General features: G+C 41.0%; 1 protein-coding gene across 6 annotated transcripts in view; it reads left to right on the top strand.

Moving 5' to 3' along the window:
* TNNT3 (troponin T3, fast skeletal type) overlaps positions 1-15353 on the top strand; it is a 31939-nt gene that overhangs the window by 8097 nt on the left and 8489 nt on the right. For 2 of the 6 annotated variants that reach the window (XM_075047906.1, XM_075047901.1), the window contains 5 exons: positions 1600-1617; positions 5593-5607; positions 9847-9864; positions 13995-14013; positions 14830-14875. In XM_075047906.1, the coding sequence (XP_074904007.1) occupies positions 1600-1617; positions 5593-5607; positions 9847-9864; positions 13995-14013; positions 14830-14875 (116 nt within the window). Of the gene's footprint in view, positions 1-1599; positions 1618-5592; positions 5608-9418; positions 9431-9846; positions 9865-13994; positions 14014-14829; positions 14876-15353 lie in introns of all 6 variants that reach the window. The other 4 variants (XM_075047902.1, XM_075047904.1, XM_075047903.1 and 1 more) reach the window with 4 other exon arrangements.

The raw sequence follows: 15353 nt of genomic DNA on the forward strand, positions 1-15353 counted from the left end.
TTATCAGTGGTGGTGGGAACAGAGGTGCAACTGTGGCCATGCTAAGAGTAGTTCCTGCCCTAAGGTACATTATCCTTCTGTCTCTAATTCCCCCAGCATTGCTTCTGAGGGGATCACAGGCTCAGAAAAAAAAAAAAGAAAAAAAAGACACCAAATGGGTTGTAGGGCTGCCTTCAGTCATCATCGTGTCTCTAGTCCTGCCCGGAGGGGCAGAGCTGGGGAAGTGAAAGTGCTATTCATGCTCCATCCTTCATGCCTTGTCAAATGTCCAAAGAGTAAACAAAGGGTGTTGCTTCTACAAGACAAGCCTTACTTAAAGGAGAAGCATTTCTTGCCTTTCTCCTTCCTTTCCTAACTGTCCACTTCTGGGTTTCAAAAATTTAACGATTAATATGAAATCAATAGGCAGGTGACGTCGTACTTTTTTAATCTGCATGACTGTTTCCTCTGAGGTGCATCTTCTCCTTGCTCCCCACTTTTGCTTGGTCTTTGTGTTCTCTTCCAAAGTCATCCATTTCCTTTCCATATAACTTTTCTCCATCACTGTCTAACCACTTTTTTCTCCAGAACTTAGCTCACCCCAATACCAGTTTCTAACAGTTTTCTGTTTTCATTTTCCTGCTTGCTGTTGCTTCTTGTTCCATGACACTTGCCACCTGAAGCTCAGGAAGAAGGTATGTGACATGGTTTCTGCTTTCTTCCTCTCTCAGTGTGGAGGAAGAATGTGTGTGAAGAAATCCAGAGCAAATGGTTCACACCCAGTGGCCAGGACTCGGTCCCAAGCCACAGACATCAATGCAATGATGGACATTGATGTCACTTATTGAGCTGGTACGAAATTGGGCCTCATTTTTTGTTTAAAAAAAACAAACCAAAGCATTTGTGTGTATATATAAAAAAAAAATACATGCATATATAAAACCCAATGTATATAATATACACACATACATATGATTTATATATATACCTATATGTGTATATATGTATACGCATGTATGTATATGGAAGCGAATATATATATGTATTTGTTTTCGTCTACCTTTTTTACTGAACTATTTGACTTTTTTTTTTTTTTTTTTTTTGTCACAACAGCATCAATTCCTCTCCTTTGCCTCTAAAAGCTTAGATTTTTAAAAGTGAGGGGGACACCCTGCAAAGTTTATATACTTCTGTTGAAATTCAAGAATTAAATTCTTGGAAATTTCAAAAATTGATACACATTGGTGAAAATTTTTCGCCATTTGAGAAAAAGATCTAAAACTAAAGAAATTCAGCAATTTTATTTTTGGTTGAAAATTCACCAAAAGTCAGTTGTAGGAAATTTTAGCCAGCTCTAATAAAGATTAAAATATTGGATGCCTTTTTTATGTGGTTTTCATTTGTGGTCATATTCCCATATTTCAGTGACATTTATAACCCCATAATATGCTCATAAAAATGTTATTTTTAATTCTCTCTCACCCTGTAATTCCATCATTGTGTATTCTTACCCCTAACGGCCTGGGAGCTTGGCAAACCTCAAGAATGTTCCAATAAGATATTTCTCACTTTAATTTCTCTCCTCCTGTTCCCTTTGCTGTGTGACATTTCCCACCGCAGAAGAGGTTCAAGAAGAAGGTACGTAAAACAGCTTCTCAGCCCCCCTTTCTCCTGCAGCAGGGCTCGGTGCTGATGCGCGCCTCAATTTTGCAAGGTGGTAGAAGAAAGCAAGAGGCAAGAGAAAGATGCTGGGACAAACCATCTGCAGGCAGAGGGCTTTTCTTGTCCCTTGCACAAGTTTCAGAGGGTGCCCCATGTCCTTGAGTATCTGTGTGGACACCTCTGCTCTGGTTTTGGGGAGGGAGCAGCATGGGAAATGCAGATACCTTCCCTTCATCCAAGCCACAGCAGGCTCTGAGGCTGATTTTTAGCCCACGGACCAACTGGGGTCTGGCTAGAAAGGTTTCTCTCAGGTGTCAACTGGTTTCTGCTATGTAGCTTGGCAGATAATGATCAGATGGATTTTTGAAATAAAAATCCATCTGTGGTAAGGTATGTGTGTAGCTGTATGTTACATAGTACATATTCTATAATATGTACTATTATATATAGTACATTGTATATATTATAAGTTTATAGACTATAATATATCAGATTATATATAATATAAATAATAATACTGCAGAATGCAGATCTTATTAATTATATCTATGTAGACGCTGGCAAGTAACCCCAACTGGCTCCCCACGCTGCATGCAGCATTTGCAAGGTGGGATAGGCAGGGCAGAAGAGGGGCTGGAACAGAAACTCACCCTTTGCACTTGAGAAGTTTGAGACGTGTTGCTCTGGGTATGAAGAGCCAAAGGGTGTGTTGGTTCCACATTTGCAAAGCTTGGTATATTTGAAACAAGGGTAAACCTGTTTGTAATGCCATGGGAGACCCGCTCTGAGCGGTTTGCAGGGTTTTTACAGCATCCAGGTCCTGAAGGTTTTACATTTCTTGTACCTGTGTGTGCTTTGGTTGCCTGTCTCCATTTCATCTTCTCTTCTGTTTCTCTATTTCATACCCCCTGTGGTTTTTTAGACCCCCCTGTTGCATTCACACACTCTTTAGTCTAACTGTTCTCGTTTTCCATCTTGTTGCTGTTGCTTTCCTCCATGTCCTACTTGATGAAGCTCATGAAGCAGGTATGTGCTGTTGCCTTCTGAATTGCTCCCTGCTGTCTCCTTGGCGGTGGGGGGGATTCAAGCGTGGTGTGAGAGGAGCAGGACCCAGTTACTTTGCCTTATGGCTTCTGTTGTCCTTGCTTTCCACCTCTCCTCCATGACCGGCTCTGCTGCAGGCTAACACATGGGAATGGTCTCGGTGCAAGGTCCGACAGACGTTGGCTTGGTGGTAACCCAGCCCCTCTGCCCCTCCTGCCGTGTGCAGAGCTTCCCATAAAGCCCATCCGGGCAATGGCAGGAGGTTGTTCCTCTAAAATGGGAATTAGAGAGAAATTTCAGCATGTATTTGAGCTTACTGTGAAATTTTCCCTCTCCGATGTGTCTTTTGCCTCGTCGCCTCACATGGTGAAGTTGTTTCCCAACCACATGTGCCTCAAATTCCTTCCCTTCCTAGCCATTAGTGAATCCTTTACTGGGATAAAACTTTTCCCTCTGGCTTAACAGAGTTTTCAGCCTGTGTAATATCAGCCCATGTAATAATGTGTTTCTCCTCATGTTCCTTTGCATCCTGTCCTGTGGCTCTTCCCACCTAAAGAAGCTCAGGAGGAAGGTATGTGACAGGACCCCTGAATTCCCGTCTTTCAGAGTAAGCTCTGGTTTAGCCAGTAAGCCGTAAGATGGTAAAAGGAAACAGCAGTTAAAAATAGGCATATTAATATAGAACAAAACTTGCTTCCATTTTGTTTTTTGTACTCTCTTCCTTCATGTTCTGTCTTGATATTGAATGCACTGGCGATGCTGTGTGGTAATTGTTGCATAAAAAAAAAAAAGTATCAAAACCGCTGGGAAATGTAAACCTCTTAAAAGGATGAAGGGTGAAAAGCCTTCGCTCTGAGACTGGTTGGGTCTCCCTGGGAAGCTTATTTTGGACCATTCGGGGTGGGTCAGGCCTCTGGCTCATGTGCAGATGTGCCCATGATTGGTCTGCTGCTACAGCAGCTGCCGATGCTGCAGCTGCGGAGAGGATTTGCACCCCTTTACCGGGCTGACATTCTTACGATAGCCTTTCCACATGTCCTTTTTTCAGTTTAAACTCTGTTGTATAAAGCAACTGGTAATAATTTTGGTGCTTTAGCTTTGCAGATGATTAAAGATGGTTTTCTTCTTCATGCTATGGACTTTCTAGTCTACTGTCTCACAGTACATGCAGCCACGTGCCACCGAAAAGCTGCTGGTATCGGGTTGTAAATCCACTTGGGAGAGCGTCAAAGTTGTGAAACAGCATGCTGCTCTGGGCTTTATGCAGGACTCCAGGAATGTGCATATAAGACAAATGTCATCTGATGCAGAGACTTAAATCAGCTTTATGTTTTTAATCTCTCAGACCATTTGTACCCTTACTTCCAGTAGTGCTTTTCACATCCATATTCATTTTATTTCCTTGCAATATATTCTCAGGCTTTCCCTCCCTCTCCATTTTGTATGAGCGAAAAGTTATTCTGATGTTTCTAACGCTCTTGTCTTCCTTTGCATTTTGCTCTGTGACTCTTCCCACCCGCTAAAGCTCATGAGGAAGGTATGTGCCATGACTTGTGAATTCCTCTGTTTCTGTCTGGAGTGGTAACACGTGCAGGAATTCTGGAGGTGGTTGAAGAGGAGACAATGCAAAAATATCCTCTGCATGCTCACTGACAGCTGCTTCGCTCTCATAGGATAAGCGGTGTGATGAGTAATAAGTACTAACCGCTGTTTTGAAAAAAAATGCCCGAAGCACAGGCTGGGCATTGCTTACATATTCTCCAGTGCCCTGATATCTCTAACCATGCTATCCGTATGGATACCAGTTGGTACAGGGACAGTGCTCCCAAAAGCATTTCCTCTATGCCATGCACCGGGGCTGGAGGTGGGACAGCCGTGCCCTGTGGCAATGCTACATCCCTTGGTCAAGCGTACCTCTTCCTCCTGTCCCCCTGCCACTGTGCAGAGAAAAAACTCACCTTTGTAGCAATGTACGCTGATGTGGAGAGACATCTGAAGTCATGAGCAACAAGTGACACTGTGTCATACCTAGTTTTCTGTTGGGCTAAGGATTGGACCAAGTGGCATCGTTTTGGTTGCAGCGTATTTGCAGAAAATGCCAATTCAGTGAAAAGATGTAGTTGCATGCTTTTTCCATAACTATTGAGTATGTTTCTGGGTTAATGTGCATTATGCAAAAACGTGAGTAGCAGGGTTGCATTTTTGCTTGATTTTATAATGTGAATTGAAGTCCAGATCTGGTAAGACAATCTGTGTGATCAGCAAAATAGTAGGTCATGCTTATTAAAGCATCAGCCTGCCAGCCCAAACCCATTTACCTTTCAATTGCCCTTCTGCCTCCCCCTCTCTGCATGTCCAGCTAGGCTTTCATCGGATACTTTATCCTGCAGGTCGGAGAGCAGCAACATGTTCATACTTACCTTCCCACATTGGTGTGCGGTTCTACACACCAGTGGTGAAATCCTGAGCTCTAAGGAAATCAATGCCAGCTCCTCCGAGCCCACTGATTTCTGCAGAGGCTGGGATTTCTATGCACATGAATAAGAACAGTTTGTTTATAGCCTTTTTGCACATTCAAACCTATGGGTAATGGACTTGATTTAAATACAAGCAAATATTTTTGTCAACTAAAGCCTACCAATGGCACTTGATTTATAACATTATGAATAATGTTAGTCATCTGTATCTCTTCTCTCCCAACATCCCCTGTCCTACCCCTCCATGATTTTCTAATTGACATCCATATGTGCCCTCTATTTCTCTTTTAATCTTATTAATGGTTTTTATCCCTCTAATCCCTCCACCCTGGCTAAAAAAAGTGTAAGGTTTTTTTAATCATCCTCTGTTTCTTGCTCTAATTCTCTTATCTTTCTTTGCATCTCCTTCCCTGCTACTTCCCTCTTAAAGAAGTCCATGAACCAGGTATGTGACTTCTGAATTCCTCTGCGTCAATCTGAAGGGTTATTGTGTGCTGGAAATTCAGTTGCGCTTGGCAATTTCACAATTGGGTCATGTTCTGAATTGGGACAAACTGGAAACTTTTCAAACAACAACAAAAAAAGGAAGAATGCCTTGTTTGGCAGCTATTGAAAATTATTTTTTTATTTAGTTGAAACAAAACATTTTGTTCCAACATTTTTTTTTCTATTTCCTCTATGGAAGATTTCCAAATTTTGAAATGAAAATTCTATTTTAGATGCTTCTGAAGCATTGTCTTTATGGATAATGTGGTGTATATAGTGTAACGCAAGAACAAATCTGGAATGAGAGATTGTCACAAGGCAAAAAATGAAAAGGTTTTTTCTGGAGATGTTAATATCTATGCAACATTTTATGGTTGTGAAACTTTCTTTTTTTTAAACCAAAATCTTAGCTAAATCTACATGAATTTTGAAATATTGAAATTTAATTGAAACTATGATTTCTGTTGGAAAATGATACCAGCAACTCTAATATTATACTCAGGAATTCAAAGATGGTGGAAGAAAACAGATAAAAATCAAATATTAATGATAAACTGTAACTTGCAGCTTCCTTACACCTTCCACCAGTAATAATTTCCTCTGCTCTGTGATGCATAATAATGAGGATAAAGGCTAACTGTTGCATGAAAAATGTTATAACATTTTTGTAAACAAATATCTCTGTGTATAAGCTGTAATAATAGCCACTGACTGGACTCAGATCCATCCTGGCACTATGTATGGGAACATTATAATGTTTACTCTCTGGAAAAGCAGCCATTGAACTTGGAGCGTCCTCTAAAGTGTTTGTGAAAATTATTCTGTGCCATTTGGAGTAGCTTTATTAAAGTAGTCACATCTCAACAGCCGCCCATCCCAGCTATTTCACTCCGCTGTCCACAGAGGGAGACCAGCCTCTTAGTTTAGATGAGATCAGTACTTTTGCCAGGGTTGAAGTGAGTGAGGTGAAAGCTGTCCGATTGATTTTTGCATGACTTAACACTTCAACATTCATCTGTGAGCTGCTTCTCATTACCCCCCTGTTCTCGACGCTTCTTCGTTCATGTCCTTTTCTTCTCCTTTTAACCATATTCATTCTTGTCTGTTAGCTGCTCCTAAGGTTTTTCTGACCTTGGTTTGCACAAGTTAAAGGTCATTGCTACCATCCCAGCTGCTTTCCCTGCCTCTGTACCTCTTTTCCCTGGTATTTATTGAACTGCCATTCACTACTTGAGTGTCGGTCTTAAGCTTTGACATACATATAAGCTTGAAATTTGTGCAAAACACCAGGTATTAACAGAATCTGATTAACAATAAAGCCATACCTACAGCCTCCCCATGTTTTCTTTTCCCTCTGTAACATGAAGCATAACAAAAAGGGAAGTTTATAAAGAAGATGTAAATATAACAAGCTTAAAAGAAAACTTCTATGTCAGAGAGAGACTGTCCCAGCTTTTCATGTCACTGTATGATTATTTAGTTTCTCTGTTATTAATGCTGTCTTTGTCTAACACATCTTCTAAGTCATAGCTGTGGCCCGCACAAGTTCAGAGTTATTGCTGTTGTGCAGTTCTTGCTCTAATTCCTTTATTTTTCTTTGCTGACACTTTCCACCTAACCAAGTGCATGTGTATGACATCTAAATTCCTATGTATTAATCTGGAGCATTCCTGTACATAGGAATTTGAAGTTGTTGAAGAAAACCAGTCATGAAGAATCAATCCATTCTTAAGATTCCCTAAAATTTATTTTCCCTATAGGAAAGTATAATTATTGTTTGTTACTGAAGAGTCACCTTCTAAGAAGCTTAGAAGAAACACTTTAGTGCCCCTGAAACCATTTAGGGCTGTGACTATACTGCAGCTGGGTCAGTGAGCAGGTACCCGAGCTGCAGAAGCACAAGCTGCTTGCACTCGCAGGTATTGCCTGCAGCAGGATCCTGGCACGCAGGCTCGAGCAGTTTCTACTCCTTTGCAGCAGAGACAAGCCCTGTGTAGACCTGAATATTTCCAGTTCTGCAGAGCTAAGCCCCAAATCTGCCAGTGGAGGTTCTTAGATGGTGGAGCTTCAAGTGCAAGCAGAGATACATCCAAAGCAGTACTTCCTTGCAGTAACTCTCATATCCCCATACTGCTCTGACAGCTAAAAGGGCATGTGCATAGCTGAAACATAGGTACCACTGCACACTTGAAAAATGCTCTTCTTGGGTATGTTTTCTTTCAAATTTAAGGATCACCTTAAGTGTTACTACAATCGCCCACTGTTTATATAGTTGCATGATTTAAACCATTGCAATTCATCAACATTCAAATTCCCTTTATCCTTCATTTCTATGGCATCTCCTCCATGTCTACTTCACATTCCACTGTAATTACTCTCCTTTTCCACTCTTATTAACACCCTATCCCTATAACCTAGTCTGCAAATGATACCCTTCAACCCCGTCTTACCAAGGTTTGAGGTGATCCCCTCCTGAATAACTTATTTCTAATTCTTTTATCTTCCTTTCCTATGATTTTCCCCTGACACTTCCTACTAAATGAAGCCCCCCCTCCAGGTATGTGATTTAACTTCTAAACTCCCCAGTGTCTGTCTGCTGGGACTGTGTGTGTGGGAAGTGAATACAACGTGACAGGAGATAACAACCTATCTGTTAATGCTAGCTTGTAACTTGCATGCCTTTGGGGTGGTTGCTATTTTTTAGTTTAATTTTTTTTTCCTCAGTAAAGGGTAATCAGCAGTAAGGAGAAGGAAGCTTACCTGTTGCATGAAAATTTTACTAAAAACTAGGGCAACACATATACTACTGTGAAAGAGTAGCTCAGCAAAAAGTGTCCTTGTGGAATGGGTTAAATTCTGCACTGTGATACGAGAATGAATGTTTCTTCCTATAGGGAAAGCTTCGTTTCAAATCTTGGGGCAGAATTTGACCCATTAACTGTAACAGGCAATATAAATGCTGTGAGATTTTGCATTATTTTTATGCCTGCTTTGCAAAATATTCAGTGGCATGTGTATGGCTGAAAAGCAAAATCTGCCCTGCAAATGCACGTTGCTGATCGATTCTCGCTTCGCCAAAAAAACTAGAAGAATGAAATGTAGACCTGCTCAGACTTTTAATGAACCTTTTCTTCCTATGAAGTAATCTGTTCGTAATTCTACATTGCAAATGGATGTGAAGAACAGCAGTAGATTTATATAGACATCAAAGTTGTCTTCAAGGAAGAAAACGGCCTAAGCCATAGATCTAGAAAAGAGAACCGAGCTTCTTTGAAAGTTAGCTGAACGTTGATGATGAGTTACAGCAGGTATTTCAGTAGGTTTCCAAACCACACTGTGTTTATTTCAAATGACTGAAATATTGCTGTAGAAAAGGATGGATCCAACAGTGCTTTGAGAGTGCTGACTATGTTCATGTGCATATTTCAAATCAAGGTAAACCTTGGTACACTGTGCTGTCAGGTTGTACTTTATGTCATGTAATGCTCAGTTTTTTTTAAGCATCGTACTATTATAGTAAATCTGCCTGTTTCAACTGACTGAATTCCTTTCCTGTTCTGTGACTTCTGTTTATATGCTATTTATTTCAAATGTAATTAATTTATTTTACCTCAGGTTTACTTCTTAACTTTGCTTCCCTCTTCCCTCTTCTTCTCTGCCCCTCTTCCCCTTTGGCTCAAAAGCTCTTTTGGTGTGTGAAATAACAGGTTTCTCGTTCTCATTCTCTTATTTTCCATCGCATCTTGTTCCATGACACTTCACACCTGAAGTTCATGAGCCAGGTATGTGACATGACTTCTGATTTACTCCACCTAGTTGCAACACAAGAGTGTATGTGTGTGACAGAGAGAACAGGAGTCCTGGGTTGGTAGAAGAGAACAAAACAAGAGAAACAAATATTAACCATGATGATCACTTGCAGCCCTTTTCTCCTTTAATCTCCATGCTTACTACTACTTTAACCTTACAGCATCTTTAACTCCTGACAGCCTCTCCAGATACCTTTTCTCCCTGGCTTAATTCACTAATTCCTTTATTTTCTTTTCTTCCTTTATCCCCCTCCCCCCTTCATGCATTCCCTGGTCTCTTTCTCAGGCTTCCAAGAGCTTTAAATATCTGTTCTGTTTTTGTTTTTGTTTGTTTTTTTTCTTCTCTATTTCCTGTCTTTCCATCACTGCTTGCACCATGACACCAACAGAGGAAGCCCCTGAAGAAGGTATGTGATGCATCTACAGATTCTCACCTTTTTTCTCTTTCAGTGCTGAGGAAACAGTGTTAAAAACACTGACCTCGTTCAAGATCAAAGAGAGCACGGGAGGGAAAAGGTCTCTCTGGATAGCTTTGGATGAACATGGAGAAAAGGGCTGTATGTTTGCCAAATCAAATCACCAAAAAGGTGTTTTTTTCTTCTTGTTCGATCTCTAGAGAGTCCAAGGTTCCCAGCGTAGCAGGGAGGGAGTGGGGACAGTTGCTCTTAGGAGAACAATGCTGGTTGTGGATTGACTACTGTGCTTCTCTTTTGCTTTTATCCTTCAACCTACAGCTGATGAAGGCGGCGAATACTATGATGGTAGCTTGGTGTTGTCTTAGGACAACAAAGTTACCTTTCTAACATCTCACCCTTTTTTCCGTATTTGTTTTTGTCCCTCACTTGATTTTAAACTCAGGAACTGGGACAAAACATCTCTGCCGCAAAGAATTGCTCACTGTGCATATCCAACCACACTTGGGGAGTCACTGTTGCACTGAGAAGCCTGTACATCCTCATTAGGATAGTAGATGGTGAAAACCAAGCTCTAGAAGCTTGCTCTGGACTTGTCTTTTTAGCTAGAACCTATCATGTCATAGGTTTCATCAGCAAACCTTCTCTATCCTTCCAAAAATCAGGAAAGTATCTCTTAAATCATAGTGGCATGCTTGAAAATGGAGCTGAGCCCTGCATAGACATGCCTTTCTCACCCAACCTTAGAAGGTCATGGTCTCCAGGCCTGAATCTACAGATGTTTAAACTTCTGCTCCAGCCATGCACTTAAAATTGTGCTAAACATCAAGCATGTGAATAAATTTATTCAGACTGGTGGGGCAGGCCATGGGCTTAAGATAGTGTGTTCATAATACTTGGTTGAGTGGGTGCTGGAGCACATAGGTGGGCACAAGGCTGATGTGAAAGAACCAGATCTAAATGTTTGCAGAGTCAGTTTTGCTCTTGTATGTGTGTAAGATAACTTAGGCCCCCTGGGCCAAATTCAAAACAAGTTTAAATGTATAGACTGACTCACAGGCTTTTACAGGCCTTTGAATTAGCTTGGTTGTGTTCTGACTGCCCCAATCCCTAAAACACCTGGCCAGCTGTTTTGAAAGACAAAGCCCAGTGCCACTTGAAACCACCCTGCATTGTCTCCGTTTCCTTGTTTTGTTTTGTAAGTTTTTGTTGTTGTTTGTTTGTTTTAATTTTGCTCATTTTTCAGGCTTTTTCCTTATTTAGGGAAATACGCTGAGGACCTTTCTAAGCCCCTTTCTCTCCTTTTTTTTCCTCTTTCTTTCCTTTTACTTTTAACAGCATATTAATTTTTTTTCCCCCCCAAGGACACAGTGTGAGTTAGATATGTTGCTTCTGAGAACTGGGATTAAGGGAGGGTGTTTAGGGATTTCTGAATGAAGTAAAGGCAGTTCAGATGGATTCATAGAGAAGGGGAGCACTGTGTGAATATCTCATAGATTGTGCAGGAGAAAGCAAGGTTGTAATTATGGTGGTGTGTACTCTCCCTGTGCTAACCCTTTTGGAAACCAGAAACTCAGAAACTGTCTAACCACCAGGGCAGTGAACTTGGATTTCCAGTGGCTCTTGCCTTCTTTTGGCAGGGTTGTATGTGGGGATTTTGTCACGGTCCCATGGTTCATTGGCAGAATAACCAGAATGTCAGTCAAAATCTGCCATAGAAACAGGAATTTGCTATGACAATTCCTGCTTGTCAACCAATTTTGGCCCAGTTCCTTGACTCGGTGTCTTGAAAGAAGGGGCATTTCAAAATAAATCACAACCACGGGCTGCTTTTGGTGCATACAGTATAGACCAATGCTGGGTCATGCACTGCAAAGGACAGATTTATTACTGTTTGTTTTTTTTAATAAAGGCTCCTGTTTCTTTGTTATCCCCTTTTCTGGTTTTCTGGAGGTACCTTTAAATATTCTAACTACAATTTCTTATTTCAAGACCAACTAACCTTAATTCTTCTTTTTATTTTTACAATTGTTTGTTGGTTTAATTAAGTTTAAAGTGCTGATTTGGTGGCAGCTGAAACCAAATTTGCAGCTATTGACAGACAGATGTCGATCCTGGCAACCAAGGTCAACAACCAAAACCAGTTATTTCCTGTCTACTTTTTTCCCCCCTCTCTCTGAAGTGTTGCTAACTGGCAGCTTTAAGCTAAACAGGAACGTTTCTGAAAATTATCTGGGTATGTCACGAGGGAAGGGAATCCTGTGTGAATAATATCCCTGATAGACTGGTTAATCATCATTACTTTTCCTCTCTCCAGATAAAAAAACCTCAATTTAACTAATGTGTTAAGAAGCTCACTGGCTATTTGAAAAGCAAAACAATTTAAAAAATAACTGGAGAAATATAGAAGTATGCTGTTGGCTAATAGTATTTTTCTTCAGGAGCAATTTGTGGCTTCCTTTATATGAGTGCTCTAAAACACTTTTCTAATTATATGCTGTTTATTTTATTAGCATTGCTTTAGCATCTAGAGGCCTCAACTGAGATTTGTTTTGGTAGGCAGTGTTCTTGAAGTAAATGAGAAAAGTCTACCCCCCAAAATTTCATTACTGAAATTGGTATGGGAAAGTGTGAGAGAAAGGAAAGGTTGGTTTCTGATCTCTTTTACGCACGTCTCATGTCTTTTCTCTTAATTATCTCAAAAACCCATTTCCAGCCACCTTCTCAATTTTTTATTATCCAACATCCTTGCAACTGATGTCTCTAAATATTTTCCAGTATCAGTTTTTGCTATTTTTTTCCTCTTATAATGTTTTATTTTATTTTATTCTATTCTGTGTCATTTGCTATTCCCAATTTCCTCCATCAGTCCCAAAATAGCTGGATGCAAATAAGCATTTGAAAAAATATAATAGTTTTCTGTATCATGATATGGATAGCAGGGCTTGTGCACCCACTCCTGAGGGGAGGCTGGTTTTACTTTTACTTTACAAAGCTGTTTTTTTTTTAAACTAGATTCAATAGACTGTGAGCTTTTTACCTCAGTTCCTCCCACTGAACCAACACAGGGAGAGTCTTGTACCGCAGAATCCAGCAGCATCCCTGAAAGTTCAAATGTAGTGTGTGGTTATGAAAGTCAACCTGGGTCCCTGTGAGACTGGGTTTAATTTACTTCTGTTTGTGAGAATAACAGTGCTGAACTTACTGGCATTACACTGGAGTTAATAACTAAAGTTTAAAAAGCATAGCAGGGAGGGGAATTGAGCACAAGCACAAATGTTAAGCAAGTAACTAGTAAGACAGCACATTTCTGAGAGCCAGGGAAAGGTCACTTGTTGTATGGGAGCACTTCTGACTGCCAGAGGGCCCAAGCTGACGGTCTCTGTGATGGTTTAGCCTGCCTATCAGGGCATTATACCTCTCCTGGAGATGCAATATGAGAATTTTGCATGTACCTCAGCAGGAGAGGATGCTTGCTAAGAGAGGATGGCCTTTTCAAGCTGGGTTTGAGGAGCACCACACAGTGCAGAACAATAAGCATCTTCCCCATGGCACCAAGGTATCTCAGGGACATGTGCCCTAAGCTATCTTGGGAGTCAATGAACCTGGAGAAAATGTGTGTCAGGAAGCTTTTTGCCTCCTGGCTTCCGTGTGGGGCATTTGAGCAAAACTGGCAAAGCCTAGTTATCATTGACATTACTGTGAATTCAGGTTAACTTTAGTGAAAGAAGAGCTGATTGGAAAAGGCAACATTTTCTTCTACCCTCCAGCCCAGCTGTCCTCCTTACAGCTTTGGTAAGGATGGCTTGAGAAAAATAATTTTGCATTTACATGAAACCATTGCTTTCCAGATGCTACATTGGGACTTTTACACAGTCTCTTGATTCTTTTCTGCCAAATTCTGTTTCAAGGGTAAAAACAGATTCATTCCTAGCAAAAGGGGTTTGTGAGTGTGTGTATTTCTTTTGGAAGTCCTTGAGAATAAACCAGTTTCTCTGGGATATTTCCCCCAGGATTAAATCTCCCTTCCCTCCTTTTACTTCAGCAGCTGGCATGATCTCTGTCATTCTAATTGTTCTCCCTCTTTTTCCCCTTCCTGTTTTGCTCCATGTTTCCAAATACAGAGGAGAAGCCTAGAATAAAGTAAGTATGAGGGGCAGGGAGTTTCAAAACCCTGGCATCATTTTTCTGATCTAGCAGAAGCTGTTGTCTATTAGGCAAATGGCCACTAGAAGCTTTTATCCAACCCTCCCTCATGCAACATCCAGCTGTTCCTGCATGCCTTTCCAGGATGTCGTCTTCTGCCAGAGGATGCCTTAGCAGTAGTTACCGGCCAGGGTCTTAAGGCCAGTTCCTGATAAAGTCAGAGAACTCGTGAACTGTCCAAGATATAGTGGTCTCACAGTACCCCAAGATATAGGCAGCTCAACAGTAAATCCTCTGTAAATCCCTCTGGCTGGGAAACTACCCATCCATCCAGGACTGCTGACACTAGGAAGGGTGGCAAATGTTGGGCTGGGCTGACTTGAACTTAACTAAGGTTTCCTATGGACCTATGGCTCTGGGTCCCAGCACCTTACCTTCCCACTCTGCCAGCTGCCCAGAACGGAGTGTGCAGTGCTGCACCAACAGCCTCATGGACCAATGTCTTCCCATGTGATAGGGAATGACCATAGGCTTTGGGAATGAAAAGGGTTTTTAGGGGTAGCTCCCTGCCCTGCGTGACCTTCCAGGAAGGACAATGGTCCTTAGTCCTATTCTGGAGTAGTTTTCCATTGACTTGCTGTTTCACCACTCTGTATCTCCATCAACATTCCTCCTTGTCAGCATCATTCCTGAGGGCAGGTCAGGTCAGGATGTGGTATTTAAACAGCTGCCTGTTCTTTAAGATGAAAACCCTTTTTTTGTTGTTTGTTTGTTTTGTTTCTTTTTTCTTTTTTTTTTTTTGACTCTCTGCAGACTAACTGCTCCTAAAATACCAGAGGGTGAGAAAGTAGATTTTGATGTAAGTATTCCTGAAACTGGCTGCGTTTGTCTGTCTGTACCTGAGCCATACACACGTGTGCAAACCCACATAACTCCTCCTGTATTGGATACTGCTGAGGATAAAGTAAAGGACAAAAGTATGGATGCTTTGCTGCCCGTTTTCAGTGAAAGGCTACTCTCTGCTCCCTGAAACTCTCTGGATGCATTCCTTGCTAATGTGACTAAGCTAAAATCATGTATTTCTTTTTTTTCTCCTTGAATCTTTGAAGCCAATATGTGAAGAAAGGAGAAAGTAAGTGTTCTAGAAGATCTCAGATCCCCTGTCCCATTGTTGTAAATGGTTTGAAAGTTGCAGGTTGAAATAAAACAGGCCTATATGCATCTGTTGCTGAGAAACACTACCTAAAATGACAATATAATTTTAATAATAAACAGAGATCCAAATACCTTCCTAGAAAGTTGATAGAAAAAAGAAGCAGGTCTGGTGTTGAAAATCT

The sequence above is a fragment of the Buteo buteo genome, chromosome 16 (assembly GCF_964188355.1).
Source record: "Buteo buteo chromosome 16, bButBut1.hap1.1, whole genome shotgun sequence".
Taxonomy (NCBI): Eukaryota; Metazoa; Chordata; class Aves; order Accipitriformes; family Accipitridae; genus Buteo; species Buteo buteo.